Source organism: Magallana gigas, chromosome 8, assembly GCF_963853765.1.
Source record: "Magallana gigas chromosome 8, xbMagGiga1.1, whole genome shotgun sequence".
NCBI classification, from domain to species: domain Eukaryota; kingdom Metazoa; phylum Mollusca; class Bivalvia; order Ostreida; family Ostreidae; genus Magallana; species Magallana gigas.
This window is the reverse complement of record NC_088860.1, coordinates 35,170,617-35,194,385: the sequence shown is the minus strand read 5'-3', so window position 1 is coordinate 35,194,385 and position 23,769 is coordinate 35,170,617. Positions and strand designations below refer to the sequence as shown.

General features: G+C 34.5%; 1 protein-coding gene across 4 annotated transcripts; it reads right to left on the bottom strand.

The window, feature by feature from the left end:
- Positions 1-1,439: 1,439 nt before the first annotated feature.
- Positions 1,440-23,465, bottom strand: LOC105340600 (sulfotransferase 1E1). 4 transcript variants are annotated; one of them, XR_010708257.1, is made up of 6 exons: positions 23,227-23,458; positions 19,555-19,869; positions 19,034-19,137; positions 5,421-5,616; positions 4,746-4,939; positions 1,440-4,681 (listed from the first exon to the last, which is right to left on the bottom strand). XR_010708257.1 is itself a non-coding variant. In XM_034472692.2 (5 exons), the coding sequence occupies exons 1-5, from the start codon at positions 23,417-23,419 to the stop codon at positions 4,482-4,484; spliced, it is 825 nt and encodes a 274-aa protein (XP_034328583.1). In that variant the 5' UTR covers positions 23,420-23,461; the 3' UTR covers positions 1,440-4,481. The 4 variants fall into 4 exon arrangements, 3 of the variants coding, with proteins under 3 accessions (XP_034328583.1, XP_034328580.1, XP_065924187.1); XM_034472692.2 differs by lacking the exon at positions 4,746-4,939 and having other exon boundaries at positions 1,440-4,498; positions 23,227-23,461; XM_034472689.2 differs by having other exon boundaries at positions 1,440-4,939.
- Positions 23,466-23,769: the final 304 nt, after the last annotated feature.

The window sequence follows — 23,769 nt, the reverse complement described above, 5'->3', positions numbered from 1 at the left end:
GGACCTTATTTTTTTCGTACTGTTTCTTCTTCTTCTTCTTCTTCTTCTTCTTCTTCTTCTTCTTCTTCTTCTTCTTCTTCTTCTTCTTCTTCTTCTTCTTCTTCATCTTCTTCTTCATCTTCTTCTTCTTCTTCTTCTTCTTCTTCTTCTTCTTCTTATTTTCTTTTCCACAAATTTTGTGCACGCGATATCTCGAAAACTTTTCGGCCGATATCGACCATTTTTTCACAGATGATTGCCAGAGGTGTTGCAACCACTTTTGAAATAAAACCACTATTGAGATAAATTTCAATAGTGGTTGCAACACAGAGGTCATAAATCTAGAATTTTTTTGAAATTTTGAGATCGTCACTTCCGGTTCCGATTTACGGCCGATATTGTAAGTTTTTACGACCAATTTTGTGCAGATATAATCCCAAAGACTAATAGAGATATGAATATGAAATTTTCAGGATAGGTAGACTATAGTTCGAAGGTGTGCAGAATGTAGTTAAATTGGGTACGAATTTCGAATCAAAATTTTCATACGTTTTGATCTGTATCTTTTTATGAGTTGATATTTTGTAAAGACATATATTATAAAAGAGGTAGAGAATCAAAAGTTCCTTCCAACAAAATTAAGAAATAGGGACTGGCTCCTTTAATTAGGGGCCAAGACACTCGTAAACTCTTTTACAAATAACTTTAAAACAATAAAGATTTTGTAATGCATTAAAAAAGCAAAGTTGTTGATCGTTACAATATTTAGCAGGTAAAATCATTGCCACGCCCATTTATTACGTAATTAGGGATTTTTAGGGACCAAAATACATAAACTTGGACGCAATATATCTAGAGAAGGAGACATATTTTGTTAAGCATTGTAAACGATTCCATTAATTAAAACACCAATGCCTGTGCCCATTAACGATCCAGAGGGCTGGCCCCTAAAATATTCAATCATTTGTATCTCAAAAATGATCAACAATTTTAGATAGGTGTAAGAACAAACAATGTTATTATATGGAAGACCTTTCAAATGAACTCAAGAAATAATGGCTGGCCCCTTAAATTAAAGGTCAAGACACTCGTAAAGTCTATTGCACATACCTTAAAAACGATCAAGTTTTTTAATGCATTATAGAAACAAAGTTTTTGATCGTAACAATATCAGTTTGTAAAACTCATTTCCAAACCCATTGATGACGTAATTAGGGATTTTAGGAAACTAAAATCTTAAATTTTTAATGTGCTGTATGTGAAAAAGCAAAACTCTTTGTTAAGCATTTTAAAGGATAATGACAATTGTATACATTATCTGAAAGGGAGTGGTTGAGGAGGAATTCTGAAATTCATTGATATTTAATCGTAAAAATTGAACGGAAGATCTACTCGTAACGAGATCGTATCTAGTTACTTTATATATTTTGACATACTACAGTCTAGAAATATATAAAATATTATCGTTTAATTTTTTTTATTAGTGTTCAGTGGTCGTTTCTTCAAAAAATTCCAAGAAAAATATACTGTTTCCTTTTAAATATAGAGATCTGACAAATAGAAAAACAAATATATACAAAATCAAAAGTCCAAGAGAAAAATACAAAACAAGAGCAGAACAAACACGGATCTCTAAAAAAAAATTGGATGTAGGACCAGGTGCAAGGGAAGAGTGGGCATCCCTTGCTGACCGGTCATACACGACATGTGCTTTTTGGTGTAATCGGGAAAACGAAAAGATCCGTAGACAATTAAGTGATTAATTATGGTCTAATAATAAGTATGAAAAACGTCATTCAGTGGACGATTGTTTTTTTTAGAAGGTTGTTGTACATGTATCCTGTTTTATCAACTTGGTGGTCAGTAGCCTGTCTTGCCTTAGAAACTGTTAATGCAAAGAGCATGTCCTTGTGTATCGAATTAATTGAGAGACAAAAACTCAATATTCAGGTGTAGAAGTATATAGTTACATAAACAAGGAAAGTTGACTTTTGAAAAATTGAAGTCATCACGATTATCGTAAAGTTTTGTTTTAAGGATACAATCAATGTCCCTTTCCAGTAAAATATCCAAATATGAAACAAATGACGCAGACTGTGGTATCTTTTAGAACAAGTTTACATGGATATATCGAATAGAAGCAGAGACATAAATAACAGAGATTGGCAACTGATTGGTAACTTGCGGTCCCTATTGTCAAGTATTTCCAGTTTAAATCAGTGTGTCTTTCTAATAAACAATTATATCAAAACATAAACAGCTAAAACCTATTACCAAAACATTCAAAATATTATATTTTTGTGAGTTCATATCTAGTAAACAACATAAAAAGAGGAGTTTACGGAGGCAGTTGGCTACCCATCATCCGAAAGTTTGCCGATGTTTTATAGCTGGTCAATATATTTTCTATATATTTAACTTATTTTTCAATTTTTTGTTTCAAAATGTGTAAAACCTATGCCATTTTTCGTAAAAACAATATATTTTTTGTTTAAGATCATTATCTCAGTTTACTTTTATGTAGTTCTCAATGTTTGGTTGGTCCCGTAATATTTTCCAACAACAAACCACGCTAATGGCGGAGTTGCCTATCTGTGTTAGATGATGGTAGACGTAAGTATTGAAGTAACAATTGTTAGTACATAAAACGTTGTCGATATACCTCAATTATTATATCTTACGTCTAGAAAAATGCTAATTTTATTTTAAAAATAAAATAAGAATTGATAATATATACGATTTTAAAAGGGCTGCAATTAAATGGGCTCGAATTTGTGCTCTTGTTTCCTTTCTTGTATATTTATTGTTGGAATTTTTATTTTTAGAATTTGGATATGTAGATGAAGTTAAATATGGATTTAACCTAATCGATGTTGTCGGGAGTGGAATGTTTGGAAAGCCAATACTTGAGATCCGCTGAGACCTGTAATTGATTTAACATATCATATTGATTAAAAAATAATCTTGCATTTTTTCGCTTGTATATCTTGGCAATTCCAATTCAATCAACAGCATAATTTAATTACAATCTATTTTTTCTGACATTTTTTCCTGAATCCATTTCATATCAGTGATAAACGAGTAAGCATGATTTAAAACACGAATGGTGTACCTTCTATCAAATGTTTATTTTTGTGGTGACATTGGTTCTTTACTGCTGATTAATACTTTGAATCTAATCAATTGTGTGACGTTGATCACCTATAACATATAGCTTTTAGGGCGAAATCTATATGGTACATACAATACATTGCAAATATTTCAATCGATTCCACCTAAATATTAAGTTCTGGTAAAGCCTCGAATTCGCTGATGTGATAGAAGTGTACAATTTTATTTTAAACAGTATTAAAGGAAGCTGGTGTCAACCTTTTACCCATCAGATATGCTTTAAACTTTTAAATATGATATTTTGCCATAACTCTATTTATTAAGGGGGAGATAAAGCTAAAAGATAAATACATTTCTCTAATTTTTTTCACATACCTTTTTGTCTAAAGGATAAGTATAACCTTTTAAAAGCGGCAACCATTTGGCTCTCTTTAAGGTATTTTTGTCAAATGCACAATTTAGAACATTAAAATGATGTAGCGGAAAAAGTTAAGTGCAAACATTGATATCAAGAAGTTCTTTTATTTTTAGATTGTTAAAATAAACATATTTTTCAGTGAATTTCCCAGTACATGAATAAGAAAACTTCGGTGAGCTTAAAAATGACATGTATTATTGTTTTTTTTAAATAAATTATCGTACATCATTAAAGGGGCATGGTCACAATTTTGATCAAAAATTGTTTTGTTTTTTTTTTCTTCAAATTTTAATGTTTACAATGCTCAAGTAAGGTATTTTCAATAATCAACAACAATTTGAGTGTCTATTGTTGAGTTATAAGGGAGTTACAGAGCCTACACTTCTTTGCTATGTAAACAAAGCATTTGTTTACATTTTGAATGTTGAAGTAAAAATTTCAGTTTTAGACCTAAAACAAATGTGTTATGTTAGAAACAGTTTATTCATGCTTAAAATGAATAAGAAGATTAACAAATTGGCTAGAGAAAGATTTTTTACTGGAATATTGAACCATTGTATACAAAAACAGGGCACGGGCCTTGTTTACATGACAAAGAATTGTGAGCCCTGTATCTTGCTTATAACACTACAACTGACTCTCAAATTTTATTGGATCATTAGAAATGTCTTCTAAACGCATTGTAAATAATAAAAGTGACCAAAATCGTGACCAGCCCCTTTAAATTCAAAATGGAAATGATTTGGCGTTATATCTAAATTTAGGAATCATGCAAAGCCTTTTCCGATTACCACAAAGAGCACACGGCGGATGTGACGTTGCTCGCTTATCCATGGTGCCTGATTCTCCCTCAAGTTTTTGTAGAGACCCATGTGTATTCTGCTCCTGTTTTGTATTTTTCTTTTGAACTTTTGATTTAGAGCACTGTTCCCTACCGCCACATTTCGTTTCAGTCTTAATAAAGCACACATGTCTATTTCCCCAGCTCAGCTAGAATAGAACGGGTTTCTAAACATTTTAGGAGTGTGTAGAGTTGCTTTTGGATATTAACAGAAAATCTTATCACTATTGTCTACTGTATTATTGATCTATAAACAGTGTATACATCAACACTGGTGTTAAATTACAAGATTAAACTAATAACTACCTTAGCTTTAGATACACACTTAAGAGGTAATGCATAAATATTTAGCCAATACTTTAGATATAATCGATTAATACAATACACACTTAAGAGGTAATGCATAAATATTTAGCCAATACTTTAGATATAATCGATTAATACAATACAAATGTTATATGATTCATTTCGGATTAAACACTAGACAAAATCGATATCAACTGCAACATTCTTCATGTTATCTGCGTATATCTTGTCAAATGTTTCGTTCATTGCTACTGTGAAATAATTTTTCCAATCTCCAACTTTACCTGAAAATAAATTGTTGTTTCTTTAGTCTTCAGTTGCTTCATTTGCGTAAAATTCAATTGAAAATGGGTTTTACATACACATTTTTTATTTAATCATTACAGGAAACCTTTTTCAAAATTTAAATATCTTTCAGTAAATGTTAAGGCTCTTTCTTAAAAAGAAATATTTGATATTTTGCATATTTTCATAAAACATTAGATATTAAAGTAATATGCTTCATAACTATATAAAAATATACATGTACATCCTTATCAAGGCATTAAAAGCATACTAAGTATCTGATTATTTTCGCGACGATGTTTTTGCAATTCAAAAAACTAACGACCAAAAAAATATAATAAAACGCAGATATTATTTTCGATATTGATTGATATAAGAAACATTTTGAATAGCAAAAAATTATGGACGTCAATTAAAACAATGTCACGCTAATCCCCCCTCCCCCCCCCCCCCCTTGGAGATACGTTATTATCTGCTCACCTTTTCTATACAAGGTAGGAATTTTCTTGAGATTCATAGACTTTATGATTTCTGCCATAGTGGAATCATTTCGCACTCTTTCATCAGCTGCTTTAAGATTGTCGAAGCCACACTTCTCTGCTATTTCTGGGAACAATTGGTCAGCATCTTTTACGTCTAAGAACTTTGCCAATCGTTTGAGTTCCCCGATAGTATTCTGTTTAAAATGGTGATCGTTTGAACTTAAAATTCTTAAATTTTGAATTGCACCTTTAAGTTTTTATGTTTCTATTGAATTAATTTTACATTTTATTGTTTTGTATTTGCAAAGTTGGATGAATGCGATCCATTATGATTAACTTTGTAATTTTCAAAAGGAATGAATTTGAATTTTAGAGTATGATACATGTATGTGCTTGATTTTACCTAAGGAGTATATTATTTGATATTTATTCATATATAGATATATTGAAATGGATTGAACAATTAGAAATATGTCTATACATTTATATGTTACTAATTTTTGTAAACAGATAGCCATGCTATGACCTTGAATTGCTAGTATTACATAATGGTCACTATGATATTTATGTGTACCTAGATGCTGCGCACTGAATGGTGTTAATGATAATTGACAGAATGAACTCTGTGACTCTTGTAGCAATGCGTAGTATTCCTAAATGATGTTATGAAACCAGGTGCATAATATGGGCAGAATAATATCCAAATTGAGAGTTTAACAACATGTGACCTATTTGGCGATTCTGTGTCTGCAACGAATGCTCTAGTATTCTATATTGAGTCATGTATTGTGTATTCTATATATTAACCTTTGTAACCTTTTATGCCGTGTATGAATGAACGTATTGTGAGTAAGTGATGCCTCATACTAGGTGGGGGAGGGGGCTCCGAGACCCAGGACTCGGAGACCCACATCCTGCGTCCAGACTCTTTGATTGGCAATTTTGACGGTTTTGTTACTTTATTTAGAAATAAAATATTAATCTTAATTTTGAACACTAAATGTTCACTCATGATCGTCGTATATGGGCCGAACTAGTCAAAACTGTCCATCGTAAGTAAAACCTTATATATACCCATATGAAATGAGATTGTGCAGACTCCTGATTTGGGCTGCTTTAGATTGTTGTAATCTTAACTATACGATCACGCTTAATAAAACCGCTTGAGAAAGAAATACTGGACTTGTCATCCATAAGCTTGAGCTGACCCTCAATAGGATCCTGTAAGACAGAAGGCTTACATGAACTTTCTTGGTGCCAGTGACCAGGACTGAGCGAAGTTCAATACAGAGTAAGGTAAGAACCATTTCTATATGTCTCTTATAGCTATCTCGAAGTAAACAACTTTGTCTAAGCAACCAATATGGCGACAGGTGATGGGTTTGATAAAAAAGAATTTAAAAATCAAATGGAGCAATTAGAAAAACAATTCGCGGGGTTGGGTCAGAACAATGAAAATAAAGGGCAAGAAACAGGTCAAAAATCCCCAGAAAAAGAGCAGATTAAACAAAATACTTTTGAAACATATCATGATGCTAGGCCGTATGAAACTCGTGAAACTCGACACCGAGTCTCAGATCAGGATGATGAAAAAGATTTTTTTATTGGTCAAGTAAAAGCTATAACAGCCGCACTCTCAGTGCCCCTATCTTCTGTGATAACTCCTTTTGAGGGAGATGCTCAAAAATTTAAACAGTGGATAAAGGAAGTTGAAAAGTACAGTGTTATGTCTGGAAAACAAGGTCATGAGATCCCCAGGCTTGCATACATAACGAGTAAGGGTTCAGTTGGGGATTATATTAAAAGGTATTTAGATGAAACAGATGCGTCTGAAGAAATCCCATCTTGGAACGATCTTAAGGAATCCCTTAAAAATAGATTTGCAGAAATAACAGATCCCCAACACGCGTTGGCAGTAATGCGTAAGACTCGACAACATTCAAATGAAAGTGTTCAGTTGTTCGCCGAGAGACTATTGCAAATCGCGGAAGACGCCTACAGTAATGACAGACTAAAAGACCCTTTGATACAACAACAGTTAGTAGATATCTTTTGTGACGGGTTGACATTCGACTACCTCAGAATGAAAATTTTGCGAGAAAACCCTAAAGATTTAGAATCCGCAATTCAAATAGCAATGCGAGAACAAAATCTGAGACAAAGGCTAGCGATAAGAGGGTCAAATATGACAGAAATTGTACAAAGTAATGACAACAGACGAACTCCTTCAAATTTTGATACTACTCTTCCCTTATTAAAGGATAGAGCAGATAATCTTACCTCAGTAGAAACAAGGCATGTAGAACCAATGGAAATTGACCATGCGCGTAATAGTAGGTGTTTTAAATGTAAACAGACGGGTCATAGGGCTCGATTTTGTACTCAAAATAAATCCCAAGTCAGGTCCCGTCCTCAAATAGATAAACGACCCAGTCAAAACAAACCCGTCCATAATATAGAGCAGAAACCCCGTTCGCCTGTGGAATGTTGGAATTGTGGTAAAGTAGGTCATGTGCGTGCAGATTGTTGGGGCTCGCATATGTATCAAAGAACGCAGCAAAATCGGGGCAGACCATCAAATCGTCAAGGCCGAACATATAAATCTAGCGACCAAGTAAATAGGGGATCGTCTCAAAATTTCAAATCGCGCTCTTATTTTGACAAACAAAAACAGGAAAACTAAGACGTTCTTCCTTCGTTGAAGCCCGAAGAAAGAACTTTAAACAAAGACCTACATATGAAATTAATTTTACTAACAACCCCAGTAGCTGTTTATTAAAAGTAGGTAAAAATAAATTTAGAGCTTTGGTAGATACAGGTGCAGCCGTATCTCTAATTAGTAAGAAAATGTATGATAATCTATTTCCCCGCCCCAAGTTGTTTAAAAATGACATCCCCTCTTTACAAGCAGCAAATGGCAATTCTTTAATTGCGGTAGGGTATGTAAATATTTCCTTTAAGATTTCAGGGTTAACTTTAGACCACAAACTTTATGTGACAAAGGGACTCAACCGAAACATGATTCTCGGTCGTGATTGGCTCAAGAAAAACAATGTTCGTTTATACTTTGATCTTGGACTCATGCGTATTGATGGCAAAGTATACGCGGAACTTAAAGAAGATTTACATATCTCAACTATTGTAAGAACTCCTAAGAAACTTATTATGAGACCAAACACGGTGACTGTATTCTATGGAAAAATAAATAACAATTTTCCTCTGGAAAAAAATGACTTGGTTGAAGTGAACAGCATAGACAATAACTGCATTATGGAAGACCCAGGACTATATTTAAAAGACGCCGTTTGTATAGTTCGGAAGGATAAGAAAGTTCCAATGATCTTCGTTAACCAAACTAACAAAAATTATAAAATTCCAAGAGGCTACATAGTAGGACGAATTACCGCATTAAAACAGAAGGAAATCTCAGAAATACAGACTACTCAAGACACAAAAGAAGAAATTGATGTACCTAGAAGATTTGAACACTCAATCAAAAGACTTGTGAGCAAAAACAATGATTTATTTGCAAAGAAAGACAGTGACCTTGGAGTGACTGATACTGTTAAAATGAAGATAGAAACTGGAGATCACCACCCAATAAAGAACAGACCCTACCGTGTACCCTTAAATAAAAGACAGATAATTGACAAGGCCATACTGGAAATGATGGACGCAAAGATAATTGAGAGATCACAATCGCCTTGGTCATTTCCCTTAGTAGTGGTGAAGAAAAACGACGGATCAGACCGAATGTGCGTTGACTTTAGAAGCTTGAATAAGATAGTGAAACCCGTATCATTCCCGCTACCGTTGATTGATGACATCCTATGTTTACTAGGTAAGGCAAAATATTTCACTGCACTAGACTTAAAGAGTGGATATTGGCAAGTGAAATTAGAAGATTCAAGTAAAGAAAAAACGGCCTTTGCATGTCACAAAGGACTATTCCAATTCAACCGGATGCCATTTGGGTTGAGTAATGCACCAGCAGTCTTTCAAGAGCTGATGAACATAGTTCTTCAAGGACAAGAGGAGTTTGCCATCGCATACCTGGATGACATTCTTATATTCTCAGAGACACCGGAAGATCATCTTCGTTATATTCAAGACGTTTTCAACCGCCTAAGGAAGCATGGACTTAAAATGAAGCTAAAGAAATGTAGTTTCTTCAAGGAACAGACAGAATATCTTGGTTTCATCATTGATGAACATGGCGTTACACCTGATCCAAAGAAAGTCGAAGCTATAAGAAAGTTACCAGCGCCCACTACAGTCCGAGAAGTTCGTGGCTTTATAGGTATGTGTAGTTATTACAGGAGATTTATACCGAACTTCTCTAAGATTGCAGAACCATTGATTGACTTAACCAGAAAATATGCAAGATTCAAATGGACACCATGTTGTAAAAAAGCGTTTGACTTTATTAAAGAAAGTTTAACGATAGTGCCTTTACTAGCATATCCAGATACTAATAAGCCTTACATCCTGTACACCGATGCCAGCGACAATTGTATTGGAGCGTGCCTTACTCAAAAGACAGATGAGGGAGAAGATAAGCCAATATATTACTTATCCCACAAGCTGAGTAAAACTCAAGAAAAGTGGTCAACCATAGAAAAGGAGGCATTTGCAATCCATTACGCCCTTCAGAAGTTAGACCATTATTTACACGGTGCTCAGTTTACTATAAGAACAGACCATAAGCCGCTCAAGTATATCTTAGAATCTCCAATGCAAAATAAGAAAATTCAACTATGGGCATTAAGTATTGCAGGATATAACTGTAAGGTAGAGTACATAGAAGGAAGATTTAACTGCTGTGCAGATCTCTTATCCCGATTACCGACAGTCAACCTCGAGTGTGAAGAGGAAGAACAATCAGAGCATGATGAACCAGATGTTAAGGACAATTTCTTTGAAGTGAACGTACTTAACTCCAATGCCTTTTCGCCTAAGAGATTAGCCAGATGTGAAGTTAAACAACACGACGAATTGGTCAAACCCTTTATTGATCTACCAGAAGAAATCAACATCAAAGAAAGTCAACAACACGATGAGCAGATCAAGAAACTGAAGAATCGGTTAAATAAGGGAACAGCAACGGCAACCGAAGAAAGGAAGTTTTTGGAAATTGATGGTTTAATGTACTATCTTTCAGATGGAGACTCAGAAGGCCCAAAACTTCGCCTGTATGTACCACGTGAGTTAGAACTTTTAGTAGTGCAGCAATATCATGACGGGCTTGGACATATGGGAGTGGACAAAACATATGACGTAATCAGACAAAAGTACTAGATACCAAATTTGTACAAAAGGTTATACTCTTATATAGAAGGATGTGTAGTATGCCAAACGAGGAGCAATAAGAAAAATCAGCCTCCACTTCAAGAGACAGATACACCACCTTTTCCAATGGCTAAAGTAGGACTTGATCTATCAGGACCATATCCAACATCCTTGTCGGGAAACAAGTACATAGTTTCTTTTATTGACATTTACTCTGGTTGGCCAGAGGCTTTTCCCGTTCCTGATAAGTCAGCTGACAACATAGTACAGTGCTGCTATCGTGAAAGTTGACAAAACTATCCTATCCTATCCTATATCCTGTATCCTGCATCCTATCCTGCAAATAAGCTCTATCCTATCCTATCCTATCCCATACTTTCAAAATATAGGAATGCAAGTTAAATGAAACGAAATTTAAAGATAAAATGATTTTATTAATTAATGTAGTACTCAAAATGAATAATTAAATCTTAAAATCGAATATTCATCGAGCGGGATAACTTACTTACCTGTACTACAGTAAAATTAAATCGTACGCGGGATGGACACAATAACGTAAACAAACAGGTAAGCGATTAGATTTTTGATTTAAATTATATTTATGCATAAAAACAGATAAATAACTTCGATGCACTTATTGAGGAACTGTTTAGTCACACTTTTTTTTCAAATTATTTTCTTATCACATACAACTGAGCGTCATTCTCACTATTCGAGCGATTCGTTCGGCGATAAATATAAACACGATCTGAAAATAAGTAATTCCTTTAGGAAGTTTATATCGTTTATAGTTTAAACAACTCGGAGGTATCTTTAAAGTATAAATTCTTAAGCATTTATAGCTAGCTAACATTTATTAATTCGATATGTTCAGGTTAATATTGGACTAAAATATGCGTCCCTGTTACTGGGCTTCGAAGAAATTATATTAAACGTGAATCAATGTCTGATTCTTGTATACATGTTTATCTTTTAAAATGCCAAATTAGTCGTTTATAAATTCAAGCTTTTATTAATTTGCAGACTTTAAATGAAGTAAATACAGAAATATATTTCTGACGTTGTCAAATGTTGCAACGAATTTTCGCAGTAACTCCGTACTTGCGTACGAATTGACAAAGATGTAGCGCCGACATTTTAGCGCGCATTAATGTTATGCACCGCGTTCTTGATATAATAATTATTCTTAAATGGTTTAACTTGTTAAACGTTTTAAATTGACGTTGAAAATACATTGTTTAGCCAATTTTCGTTTCGCAAAATAACTCTGAAATTTATACTCGAATCTGATTGGCTACAGGATGCAGGATAGGATAGGATAGGATAGGATAGGATAGAACTTAATTTTTATATTTCTATCCTGTATCGTGCATCCTGCATCCTATCCTATCCTATCCTTGTCAACTTTCAGGATAGCAGCACTGTACATCTTATCTTAGAAGAAATATATCCAAGATATGGCTGTCCTCTTCAAATCCTCACAGACAACGGAACAGAAAATGTGAATAAGAAAGTGGAAGAAACTTTAAAAGAATTGAATATCAACCATATCAAAACATCTTATTACAGCCCTCAAGGTAATGGTAAAGTAGAACGATTTCATAGAACTCTACATGACGTGATGGCTAAGAAAACAACAGACAACGCTCAAACATGGGATATTCATCTTAATCAGACGTTGGCAGCCATTCGTTTCCATCCTAACGACTCGTCAAAGTTTTCTCCATATTACCTTATGTACAACAGAGATGTCGTATTACCTCTTGATACGTTGATGAAACTTCGAAGGAGATACGCGGGAGAAGATCAACACAAGATCGCCCTTCAAGAACAGCATAAAGCTTTCCTGCTAGTACATCGTAATATGAAGGAAGCCAAGAAGAAACAGAAAGCTCAGGCCGATAAGAGAAGCAAAGATGAAAATTTTCAGGTAGGTGACCCTGTCTACCTTAAGAACAACAGAAGACAAAATAAATTAGATAAAAAGTGGCTATCGTATTATCGAATCATAGAGCAGAAAGGACCAGTTAGTTTCGTGGTGAGAGATCAATTGACTGGATTAACCACCAAATGCCATGCGCGACAATTAAGACTGGCAGATATTTCGCACTGGCCCCTTTCACAAACTACTGAAGATGGTGGAAGAACTCTAAGAAAAACTAACTATGTGGTGCCACCGGAAGATGAATCGTCGTCAGAAAATGAAGACATGCAACCAGAACCATTGGAAAGAGCTATACAGTCCAAACAATGGGAAAGAGAAGGATCTTCAGACGAAGAGGATATTCCCCTAGCAGAACTTCAAAGACGTATAAGAGCTAAGACGATCATGGATGATCAGCAGTATAAACACGAGAATGATCAGACCGTAGATTCAGAATCGGATGAGACCCATGAGTCAAATCAATGTGGTGAAAATAGTGGTCAAGACTATGAAATACCCTTAGATAACCCAAATGTACCCTTAGAAGAAAATTTGGAAATAGATGAAATAGCCCCTAAAGTAGGTCTAGGCTTCAAACCAATCCCTAAACCCCGTAAATCTAATAAACAAAAATTTAAAGAGGATTGTTTAGTTGTCTTAAAACAGTTAGTAATAGGGTAGATAAAGTATCCTTTATTTTCAGATGTCAGAATCTGAGTTATTGGAACTGAGATTGACGCCCCCTAGTGAACTTTATATCAAAATAAAGTTTGGAGGAGTCACATTGACAGCAACCTTGAACACATACAGCCATTATTTGAGTGATACAGAGCCATACTCTGATATGGTTATGCTAATCATTAGAGGAGAAATCACCTCCGCGAGCGTTAGGAGGGAGGGGGTCACTCGAAACCGAATGTAGATGTAAATAATCTCGGATGAGCTTTGCTTTGTACATATATCATGCTTATTAATAATTAAAAAAAAAAAAAAAAAATAGGGATATAGCAATTTAGCTTTTCTCTTGTTCATGGGTGGATGTTCCTGATGTCTTGCATTTCTTGCAGAAAATGGCAAGTGCAAGATCGGAACATCCATCAGGGAGAGAGGAAGAGGAAATGGAAAGCACTGACAACCTTGAGGAAAGAGCTATGAGGATCAACTCATTATATACCCCTGGGAACATTTACCCTGACCAGCTACCTTATCCTGTTATCGATCAAATTATGAAGTATCACCGTCTAGCAAACGCGGAATTGACCCCAAAGAAATATGTCAATGTAGAGTTAAGGCGATTTAACGTATATTCTAAGTACCTAAACAGGAGGTTAAGTCCGGAAACACTGAGACCTAGCTTTATTCGAAACCTAAAATTGATGATGAGAATTCTAAGGGATTGTGAACGCTTAGGACCTGAAGAATTAGAGTATCTGTCGGCAATGGTCCTAGATCTAGTTGATATGGGGAGTATTCAAAATGACGCAGCCGGGTTGAATATGCAGTTCAGAGATCTTAATGAACCACATTAAATGGGGAGCCTTATTAAACTTATGTACTAAATAAGGTAATAATTCATTTATTTTACAGAAATGGCCGAAAGTCAGAAAACTCCCAGGGAATTATTCACTGGAGAAGATATTTATCCAGATTTGCCCCCATTAATCTTGGATAAAATCATGACATACCATCGCTTGGCAAACGCGGAAATCGAACCAAAGAGAACAGTTTTGTTAGAGTTAAAGAGAATGGATGAATATGCTGATGCATTTATTAGAAAATTTGGTCCAACTTTCATAACGAACATAAACAGGTTATTGAAAATTAAGAAAAAATTCGATGAAATTTATCATCTTTTTGATACCATTGGTCACGAAGAGACTAGGTATTTACAATTCATCCTAGCAAACGAGGTCGTCCCAAACTCGTTTAGAGTAGGTGAAAATGGGGTGATAATGGATTTCAATCCAATCGAAAACGAATTAGTACTTCTTGACATAAATGGTGAACCTTTTAGGTTGGGTTAATCCAAGGTCTTAATATATCGAACGTTCTTTTCAGATGTCCGATCCACGACCGTCGCCCCGCTCACTTACATCATTTTCACAATCGGGGAAGAAATTTTCAGACAAATCAAGACTTAGACCCGACCCAAAACGTGAATGGTCAATGAAGCTAGAAATGCCGAAGCAGGGAACAAATACTAACTCACAACAATTACACTCTAGTTTGGGCTCCTTACAACCCGGCTTCGAAAGAAATAAATTTGTAAAACTTCCAAGCGTTTCAAATCCTAAGGTAGAAATTCCTCAGGCATTAGTCCCAATGACCGCTGACGATGAAGATATACCGTTAAGTAAAATCTGTGAATTGATCCGTGATTTACCCGAATTGGTTAAGGCTCAAATAATGAAGTATCAGAGAATCGCGGAACAAAATCGCCCTACTAGGCTTAAGATAAATTCAGAATTTCAAAGAATAGTAACCCTACAAGCCATAGTGATAGGAAATAATGAAACGCTGCTGCTATACCCCTCTTTCATCAAATTTATGAAAAAACACTTTCCACTTGATTTAGTAGAAACTCATTCAAAAATGATAGAAATGTCAGAAACGAGAAGGAATGTAATTGGCTGGATGTACCAATTTGAAAGAACTTTCTGCAAACACCCTTGTATTAGAAGTTTCAATTATTAATTGCAGGATGAAGTGGGTCTTGACAGTATTCCTCCTAGCTGGAGTGTTTGGGATACCTTTCGCAAACAATATCGTCAGGAAAAATGTAATTTTTGAAAAAGTTAAGGATATTTCTCTGGTGCAAGGAAAATGGACAGCAATCACGACAATAAGCTTAAATCCTTATTATACCATTCTTAATTTGTTACAAACGGAATTAGTAACTGTCAAAAATACTTTAGTTCAAGCCATTGGGGATGAATCAAAGAAACTATCAGTCACTGATACTAATCAAACTATTCGCATGACGCCCATCTTTCGGCTTTATCAAATGAGCGAAAGGTTTTCAGTTGAGATAAACAATTTTAAGGTAAACAGAAGATATTTGGAACAAGAGGTACAAGAAATTCGTTTTATGCACCGTAGAAATACTAGAGCTGTAATACCAATTGTAGGGAAAGTCCTATCTTTTCTTTTCGGTACATTAGACGAAGAAGATTTAAACAGTATTAGAAGCAATGTTAGGCAGCTTGCCAATAATCAACAGCAAATAAAACATGTATTAACCGAAAGTATGACTTTTGTTAAAGATAATCAGCAAAATATAATGGACAACCGCAGGACAATAAATGAAATTATTACTAGTCTTAAGGAATCAATGACAGAACAATCAACACTGGGCAGAAAATTGCATGACATGCAAAGATTTAATGACATTTACATACGTTTCGACAGGACATTAAGTAGTTTATCCGAAATCGTCTCAGTAACTAGAAATCATTTACAACAACTTCGTTTACGTCTCAATATGCTTTCTTTAGGACATCTCTCTCCAACCGTTATCCCCCCAGGAGATCTCAGGCGCCTGTTGTTAGAAATCTCAGATCAGTTACCTTCGTATCTTAAATTACCTTATGATATAACCACCGACCTTTGGTCTTATTATAGGATTTTACCATGTACGACATTAATTGGGGAGGAAAATCTCATAATTGCAATGACTATACCCCTGTTAGATACAAACAAACGATTTGAGTTATTCAAGGTCCATAACCTCCCGGTGCCAAATTTAAAAACGAATCAATCAAATCTGTTGGCTAGATATGATATCGAAACTGAAGCAATCGCTATAGATGATGTTCGGGGAACATACACTACCTTATCTAAAATAGAAACCAACGCATGTAAAAGACAACACGGGAACTTTTGTTCTATAAATAAACCCTTTTACCCCGTAAGCTCGAGCGATTTATGCATAGTAAAAATATTTATAAATAATCTGCTAGAAATAGAAAAACATTGTTCGGTATTAGTGGAAAATAAGTTACTTGATCCAAATGCGGTCAACTTGCGTGAAGGAAAGTGGTTAATCACTTCTTCAAAGCCATTGGAAATAAATGTAAAATGTGGACAAAATACACAAAGTACAAAGGTTAAGAGCCCGATAGACATTCTGAGTTTGGGACAAGGTTGCTCGGGTTTTCACGGTTCATTATTATTACCACCATTTTTTAATAGAGAAAGTCAGTTCAACATGACCAATTCTTTCCAAAAATTTATCAATGAGATCGATACATGCACCCTTTGGGACCCTCTAAACACCCGACACCCCGAAATTAGCCAAATAAAAATTCCTGACAAATTAAAAGATATTAAAATTTTCCCTATGAATGCACTAATGGCGGAATTGCCAGTAATTAATTTGCAACCCATGAAATCCTCGTCTTGGGTGGGAAGCCCCTGGTTTTATGTGTGTTTAACTTTGGCAGTAACAATAACGATAGGACTTTGTATTAAGAAACGTAAAACTATTAAAAAGTGGGGTGGTATATGCTGTAGTGGTTGCTGGACAGGTTGTCGAAAAAGGGGTAGTGACGGAGATAAGAAAGGTTCTTCCAAAGACACTGTATTTTGTTGTGAGAATCCAGAGAAAAGGACCTCTAGCGACATTATTGAACTTGAACCAATCCCGAAAGTCACTAGGATCCAAGAGAAACCCCGACGAAGCGGAGGAATCGGAACTCACAAATTGGCCAGTAACACGGGGACCATTTCGACTAAACTAGCACAACAATTTCGTGGAGAGGAGGAAAATGAAGACTATCCATATACCAAATACTATCGACCGGACCCAGAGCTGGCACGTAAATACCTGGAAGAGAAGGCCGCGATGTCTACGCAACAGAGGAACGCAGGAGACGCTCCGCGAGAAGTCGCCTCGCCATCCGCGCCGACCCTCTACCCACGGGTGCCGATGATGGATGAATAATTGAGCTACAGCCGCGAAGAAGTTGTGTATTCTTTATGAAAGGATTGTGATTTTAGCGAAAATTAACAAAATGTGAAATGTGTTAAAGTAGAAATGTGCGTTATCTTGTGCTAATGTAAATCTTGTATTTGTTGATTCACTCTGGAGAAATTCAGGAAGAAACCGATGGACTCCGAACTTATGACGCGAACCTCGCCCCTAGGAAGGAAGAGATATTTTTGTGAACTTATAAGCATGCACTGACTTTGTATATGTATGTGACATCAAGCTTAACCATACTTAGTATTACTTTGATGATGAATTACGATTATATTCAACTATGGTTATTTCATCTTGGTCATTATTATCATACTTTATTCATTTTTGTTTTCATGATTGTAATGCGATATAATCAAGCTATATGATTTTATGAACATGTATACATCCTGGGTATAGATTTGTTTTTATAGATGAATGGTGTTCCAAGCCGGAGGTGGAAACATGTCACTTGTTACTATCTCTTAATATAGATGTTCTGACTGGTATGTCACTAGGAAGTTCGTCTGATCAAGGGTAGATCAAGGACGCTTTCCTATTCCGGGCGCCAGGCATGAGAAATCTCCCTTCGGGATATTTCTTTTGTTTGGGGGACGTATGTAAACAGATAGCCATGCTATGACCTTGAATTGCTAGTATTACATAATGGTCACTATGATATTTATGTGTACCTAGATGCTGCGCACTGAATGGTGTTAATGATAATTGACAGAATGAACTCTGTGACTCTTGTAGCAATGCGTAGTATTCCTAAATGATGTTATGAAACCAGGTGCATAATATGGGCAGAATAATATCCAAATTGAGAGTTTAACAACATGTGACCTATTTGGCGATTCTGTGTCTGCAACGAATGCTCTAGTATTCTATATTGAGTCATGTATTGTGTATTCTATATATTAACCTTTGTAACCTTTTATGCCGTGTATGAATGAACGTATTGTGAGTAAGTGATGCCTCATACTAGGTGGGGGGGCTCCGAGACCCAGGACTCGGAGACCCACATCCTGCATCCAGACTCTTTGATTGGCAGTTTTGACGGTTTTGTTACTTTATTTAGAAATAAAATATTAATCTTAATTTTGAACACTAAATGTTCACTCATGATCGTCGTATATGGGCCGAACTAGTCAAAACTGTCCATCGTAAGTAAAACCTTATATATACCCATATGAAATGAGATTGTGCAGACTCCTGATTTGGGCTGCTATTAGCTGATGTTATTGTAACTATACGATCACGCTTAATAAAACCGCTTGAGAAAGAAATACTGGACTTGTCATCCATAAGCTTGAGCTGACCCTCAATAGGATCCTGTAAGACAGAAGGCTTACATTTTTCTTTACTGTGAAATAAATGAATTTTGCTTTTATTAATACACAGTTTGCTAACCAACTGTACCTTTGGTTTTATTACTTACTCTTTGCAGTTTTTCGTATTGCAACATGATGATTTGGTCTTTCCGCACTTCCGATTCTCTGATGAACGCCTTGTTGTAATTAAACCAACCGCCAAACATCACCTCTTAACAAAAGAAAGTAGACACATTATATGCAAAGAAACAAACATTTAAAAAAATCTAATCCAGCAAGATTAAAATATGTAATAAAGCGACACATACCAACTAAATTTTACATGCCACAATTCTTACAAAAAACTCTTATATTGATGGATGCGTGAAGATTTTTTAATATTGAAGGGCCCTCATACATTTTAATATAATCATATCAAATTAAGAGGTGATATATTATATATTAAAAATAATTTATAGTTTGAGAATGTTTAAATGTATAAACGTATTCTATAGCCTCCTCTTGATCTTCTCTTTTGTAAAATCACTCGTTTTAAGCTTTGAATTGTAGGATACGTTTTCATTCACATTAAAGGCTAGTTATTGCAATATTTAAACTTTTTCCATTACACAACTGATTTAAAACTCACTGTTCTTTAAAAAATATTCAAAAAAGAATTCTTCAAATGTGTTCTCAGGGATACCGTCGCATGAGTCCGCAAATTTATACAATGAAACAGCAACATCTTTCGGGTTCCTTATGACATGAATGATTTTGCCACCTGTCTCCAAGTGCTGTTGTGGTAGCCACTGGAATGGAAGGTGTGTGCTGACGATATGATTATAAGACTGTAGAGGGCCCAGGTCTGGCAACCCTTCCAAGTAAACAGCCTCTCTGGACTTTGTAGCATACTCTGCCTTTTTTGTAAGCAACATATGAGTAATTTCGTACACCCAGTGTGTTCCTACAATGTAAAAACTTTTATCTTATAGATTATCCCCAGATCAAATCTTTTGTTTTATTCTGTCTGTGAATTAAATGATAAATATATTTTTGATAAGATAATAGAATATTAAATCTAAAGTTGACTGTTTTATATCTGAGGTAGACTTTAAAGTTGTCTGATTCAGTTTGTAATCAATAACATTTATCAGAACCAAGAGAGGTGTTTTGATATTTATATGAACAATTGTTAAAGATCTTTTTGAAAATTGCAATGCTCAATATGCAATGTGACTATGAAGATCATCTATTTATTAAAAAAAAAGCTCAATGTATAATATAAAAACAAAAACTGGCAAAAATTCAGATTTTTTTTAATGCAGAATATATTTTATTTAATTTTCCTGTTATTTCATTAATGACTCCTTAAAGCTTGTCCAATTATGTCAATTATATCAATCTCAAATTATCTTAATATATATACATATACAATGTAAAGTAACTTTTTCAAAACATATTCAGGAATAAATAATGTCTATCGGACAATCGTTGTATCATAATGATGTATTTTCCTAGGGAGCAGGGAGGAAATCCTAAAAAATATATCTACTTTTGTACACGAGCACATACATACATTCATCGCCTTATGTAAATTTTATAACTGTAGATTCCTTAATTTACTCAAAATACTTTATTTTTGCGATGCCACTATTTTGTAGTTCTAAGTTATAAACTTCCAAGTGTTGACCCTGATAAATAGAATAATTTGAAAACTACACAATGATATAATGTAAAATTTTCTTACATTTCTTGAATGATATGTCTTGTCATTAATATCATAGATAAAATAAGAACATATATTGAAATCAATTTCCCGTGACGAAACGTCACATCATATAATATGTTTGTCTTTTTTGTGATTGATATAAGTATTGGGTGACAGTTTAAAAAGAATACAATTAACGTTGCCGAACGATCATTTGAGAAACAGATCATTGAAAAAATTTTGTCTGCATTGATTCTAGCACAAATTGTACTCAATTTAAATTTGCTGTTTCTTTTGTCCTCGACAATGTTTTGAATATAGAGCGATCCGAGGAAAATGTTATTTTGATATTATTTTTCTTTCCCTAATTTAAACGCCATTTCCATCAACAACTTAAAATAGCCATAAAGCTCCGAGAAAAATTCAACCAGGGGTCAATGCATCGTTCTTAAGTACTTGAAATACAGTTGAAGTCAGTCGTCCCGACGACAAGAACATCACATGTGCATCAGATGTTGTTCATAAAGTAAATACATTATACAGTGGTAACAACGTTATTGTTCACAAGTCAAATAGTTCTTCCACCATGGGTGATCGTTCGTGTAACGTGCGGGATCGTGCGTGTATCAGAAAATTGGTTTGCGTTTTTTACCGTGCTTGATTGTGCGATTTTATTTAATCTTTTGATCGGTCGAGTTAGTTTTGCATGATTAGGTTTTCTATATTAAGCATATATCGTATCTTGACATATACTTTTGATCATATAAGCCTCAATCAAGAGAGACACGTTGAATGAAAGCGATCAATCTTGCCCATACAAGTTTTCTTTCAAATGAAAATACGATATTCATTCCTCTCTTTTACATTGCGTAAACATTTATTAGAACTGAAATATATTTAGATGCTTTAAAATTACGAATAAATAAAATTCAATCAACTAATACCGTATAATATGAAAATATGGCATGAGTAAAATCAAAATTCTTTGGAACAAGATAACAAATTTACCTGTTTCTCGCACAATTAAATCATCACATAAGGGAATCAGATTGCATTAACATTAACTTGTATATAAATAATTTTGTGAAGAGTATGCATTTCTGTTTTTTCTTTTACACCTTAGTTTCATTAACTTCTACCCTTTAACTTCTGGTAGAAGTTAATATACGTTGTGGAGTTAAAACAATTTAATTGGTGTATGGATCCTATCGCACCGTTTACTTGTAAATATAAAACAGTGCATGGCTACTGTAAATGCCGATTTTTTAATTAACACAGCATATTGTAATACAAATTAAAGCAATAAGTTTTCTTAATTCTTAATAATTAATATAAAAAATCAATTCAACTTTGAGTTTTAATAGACTGGCAATGCCCTTCTGATATGCGGGATTGCTTCTTTTCCTTTGTTCATTGGCTCGAGAAGAAGCGACCCTCTTCCCTCTAGATAGACAGCTACAGCTAGGAGTTTTTTTGACACAAATCGTAGAACTACCGACACTTTTTTCCAAGTTTATTAATTTTTGAAAACAATTCCTGCAAAGTATTCCGCTTTCAACACAAATACCGCCATGATTTTTAAAAAGTTCTTTGAAACCAATATCAGTATTTGCGTAAGATTCAATCAATCTAACACGGTCACTTTTATCTATTACTACATACAATACAAACATTCCTTTTTATCAGATTTTTGTTTCACAGGATTATTAAACATTTCATACGCACAAAATTATCTACATTTTCACACATAATGCTATTTTATTTTTGGGACGTTCACCTGTTCCCTTACATGTATATTGCAAATTATTCATTAATTAAGTAAAACAAAACTTGAAACAGCGGTGTAAAATGGTTTTGTTTATTAAGACTGACATATTTTAATCAAATCGGCCGAGTATGGTGTTATAGACTCGGCAGATCGCGTAATTACTAGATTATTTCCAATACTGTGTATAAGCAGCACCGACAGAGGGCGCGCGTCAATCAAGCCAGGAATCCCTGGCTTCGATGTGTCTCTTTTGTACGATAGAGACAGAGGACCAGTCAATAGTTTAAAATGGTGTAGAATCGTTTGTTTGCGGTTTTTTTTATCGTTATCTTTCATGTATTGTGAAAATTCTGTAAGTTAGAAATCGTTCGTGTATCATGCGTGATCGTTCTTGTATCAGAATCGTGCGTGTTCTTTGTCAACAATAACTTTGTTACAACTGTATTTGGTGAACACTTATAATTTTTTTTTCGAGTGTATATACATGTACTCTGTACAACACGAGAAGTTCATGCCTATATAGGTTAATGCCACGTTGTATGAGAAAAAGTGCAGTAACAAACAGATGCTTATAGCAGTTACTAACTTTTGATTTATGTGCACATTTAATATAAAACATTAATCAATCTACACAAAAATGTGTATAAGTCGTGCTCTAAGGTATAAGTTTCAAAATTATTCAGTTTCTTTGCTCGACAAATATTTGCACACTTTATCAATATACAATTAAACATATAGTAACCATCCATTAAAATTTAATTATAACTTGAAAATAGAACCTTATCCAATTCCTGGATATAACCATAAAAGATGTAATTTAAGATTACTCTTTAAATACGACTTACCCGATCGAGGAAACGTAGCCAGAATAACTGAATCTGGACCGAGCTTTAAGTCTTTGATATTTTGTATTGTTTGTCCAGCGTTTTCTAAACAATTTGGAAACTTTAGTAAACCAATTCCTTCATATACTGGATAGTCCAGTTTGCGAATATCGAGGCCCGCCATCTTATCGTTTTTATCTTTTGTTACGACCATTAAAACGTTACATCAACATGCAATTGACCTATTTTTTTGAAAGATTAACCAGTGAGAGCTAACTCTCATTTATTTATACGTATTACATGTATTTTCATTTCCTTCCGCCTACAGACCGCTAAATTTTAATCAAGAAACTGTTTATTCAGTGAGCTGAGAATGCAATGAGTTATTTTTGTATGAGCTAAACAAGGTTAAAACAATCATTTATTGTATATAAAAGTATCTAATATTATTGCTTAACCCTGGGCCGTTTTTTTCAAAGTGCGTTTATATCGACGATATGTACTCTGCAATACGTCACCTGAGTTTATTCACGTGACCTAAAAAATTTGAATGTCTCAAAAACA

What these genes read in the sequence shown, in the direction of transcription:
- LOC105340600 (XM_034472689.2), bottom strand. Translation starts at nt 23,419, where the DNA reads ATGGTCGTAACAAAAGATAAAAACGATAAGATGGCGGGCCTCGATATT. An exon ending in GGCTACGTTTCCTCGATCGG is followed by an intron (nt 19,870 to 23,226) that starts GTAAGTCGTATT and finishes TTTACATTGTAG; the next exon opens with GAACACACTGGGTGTACGAA. An exon ending in AATACGAAAAACTGCAAAGA is followed by an intron (nt 5,617 to 19,033) that starts GTAAGTAATAAA and finishes CATTTTAAACAG; the next exon opens with AATACTATCGGGGAACTCAA.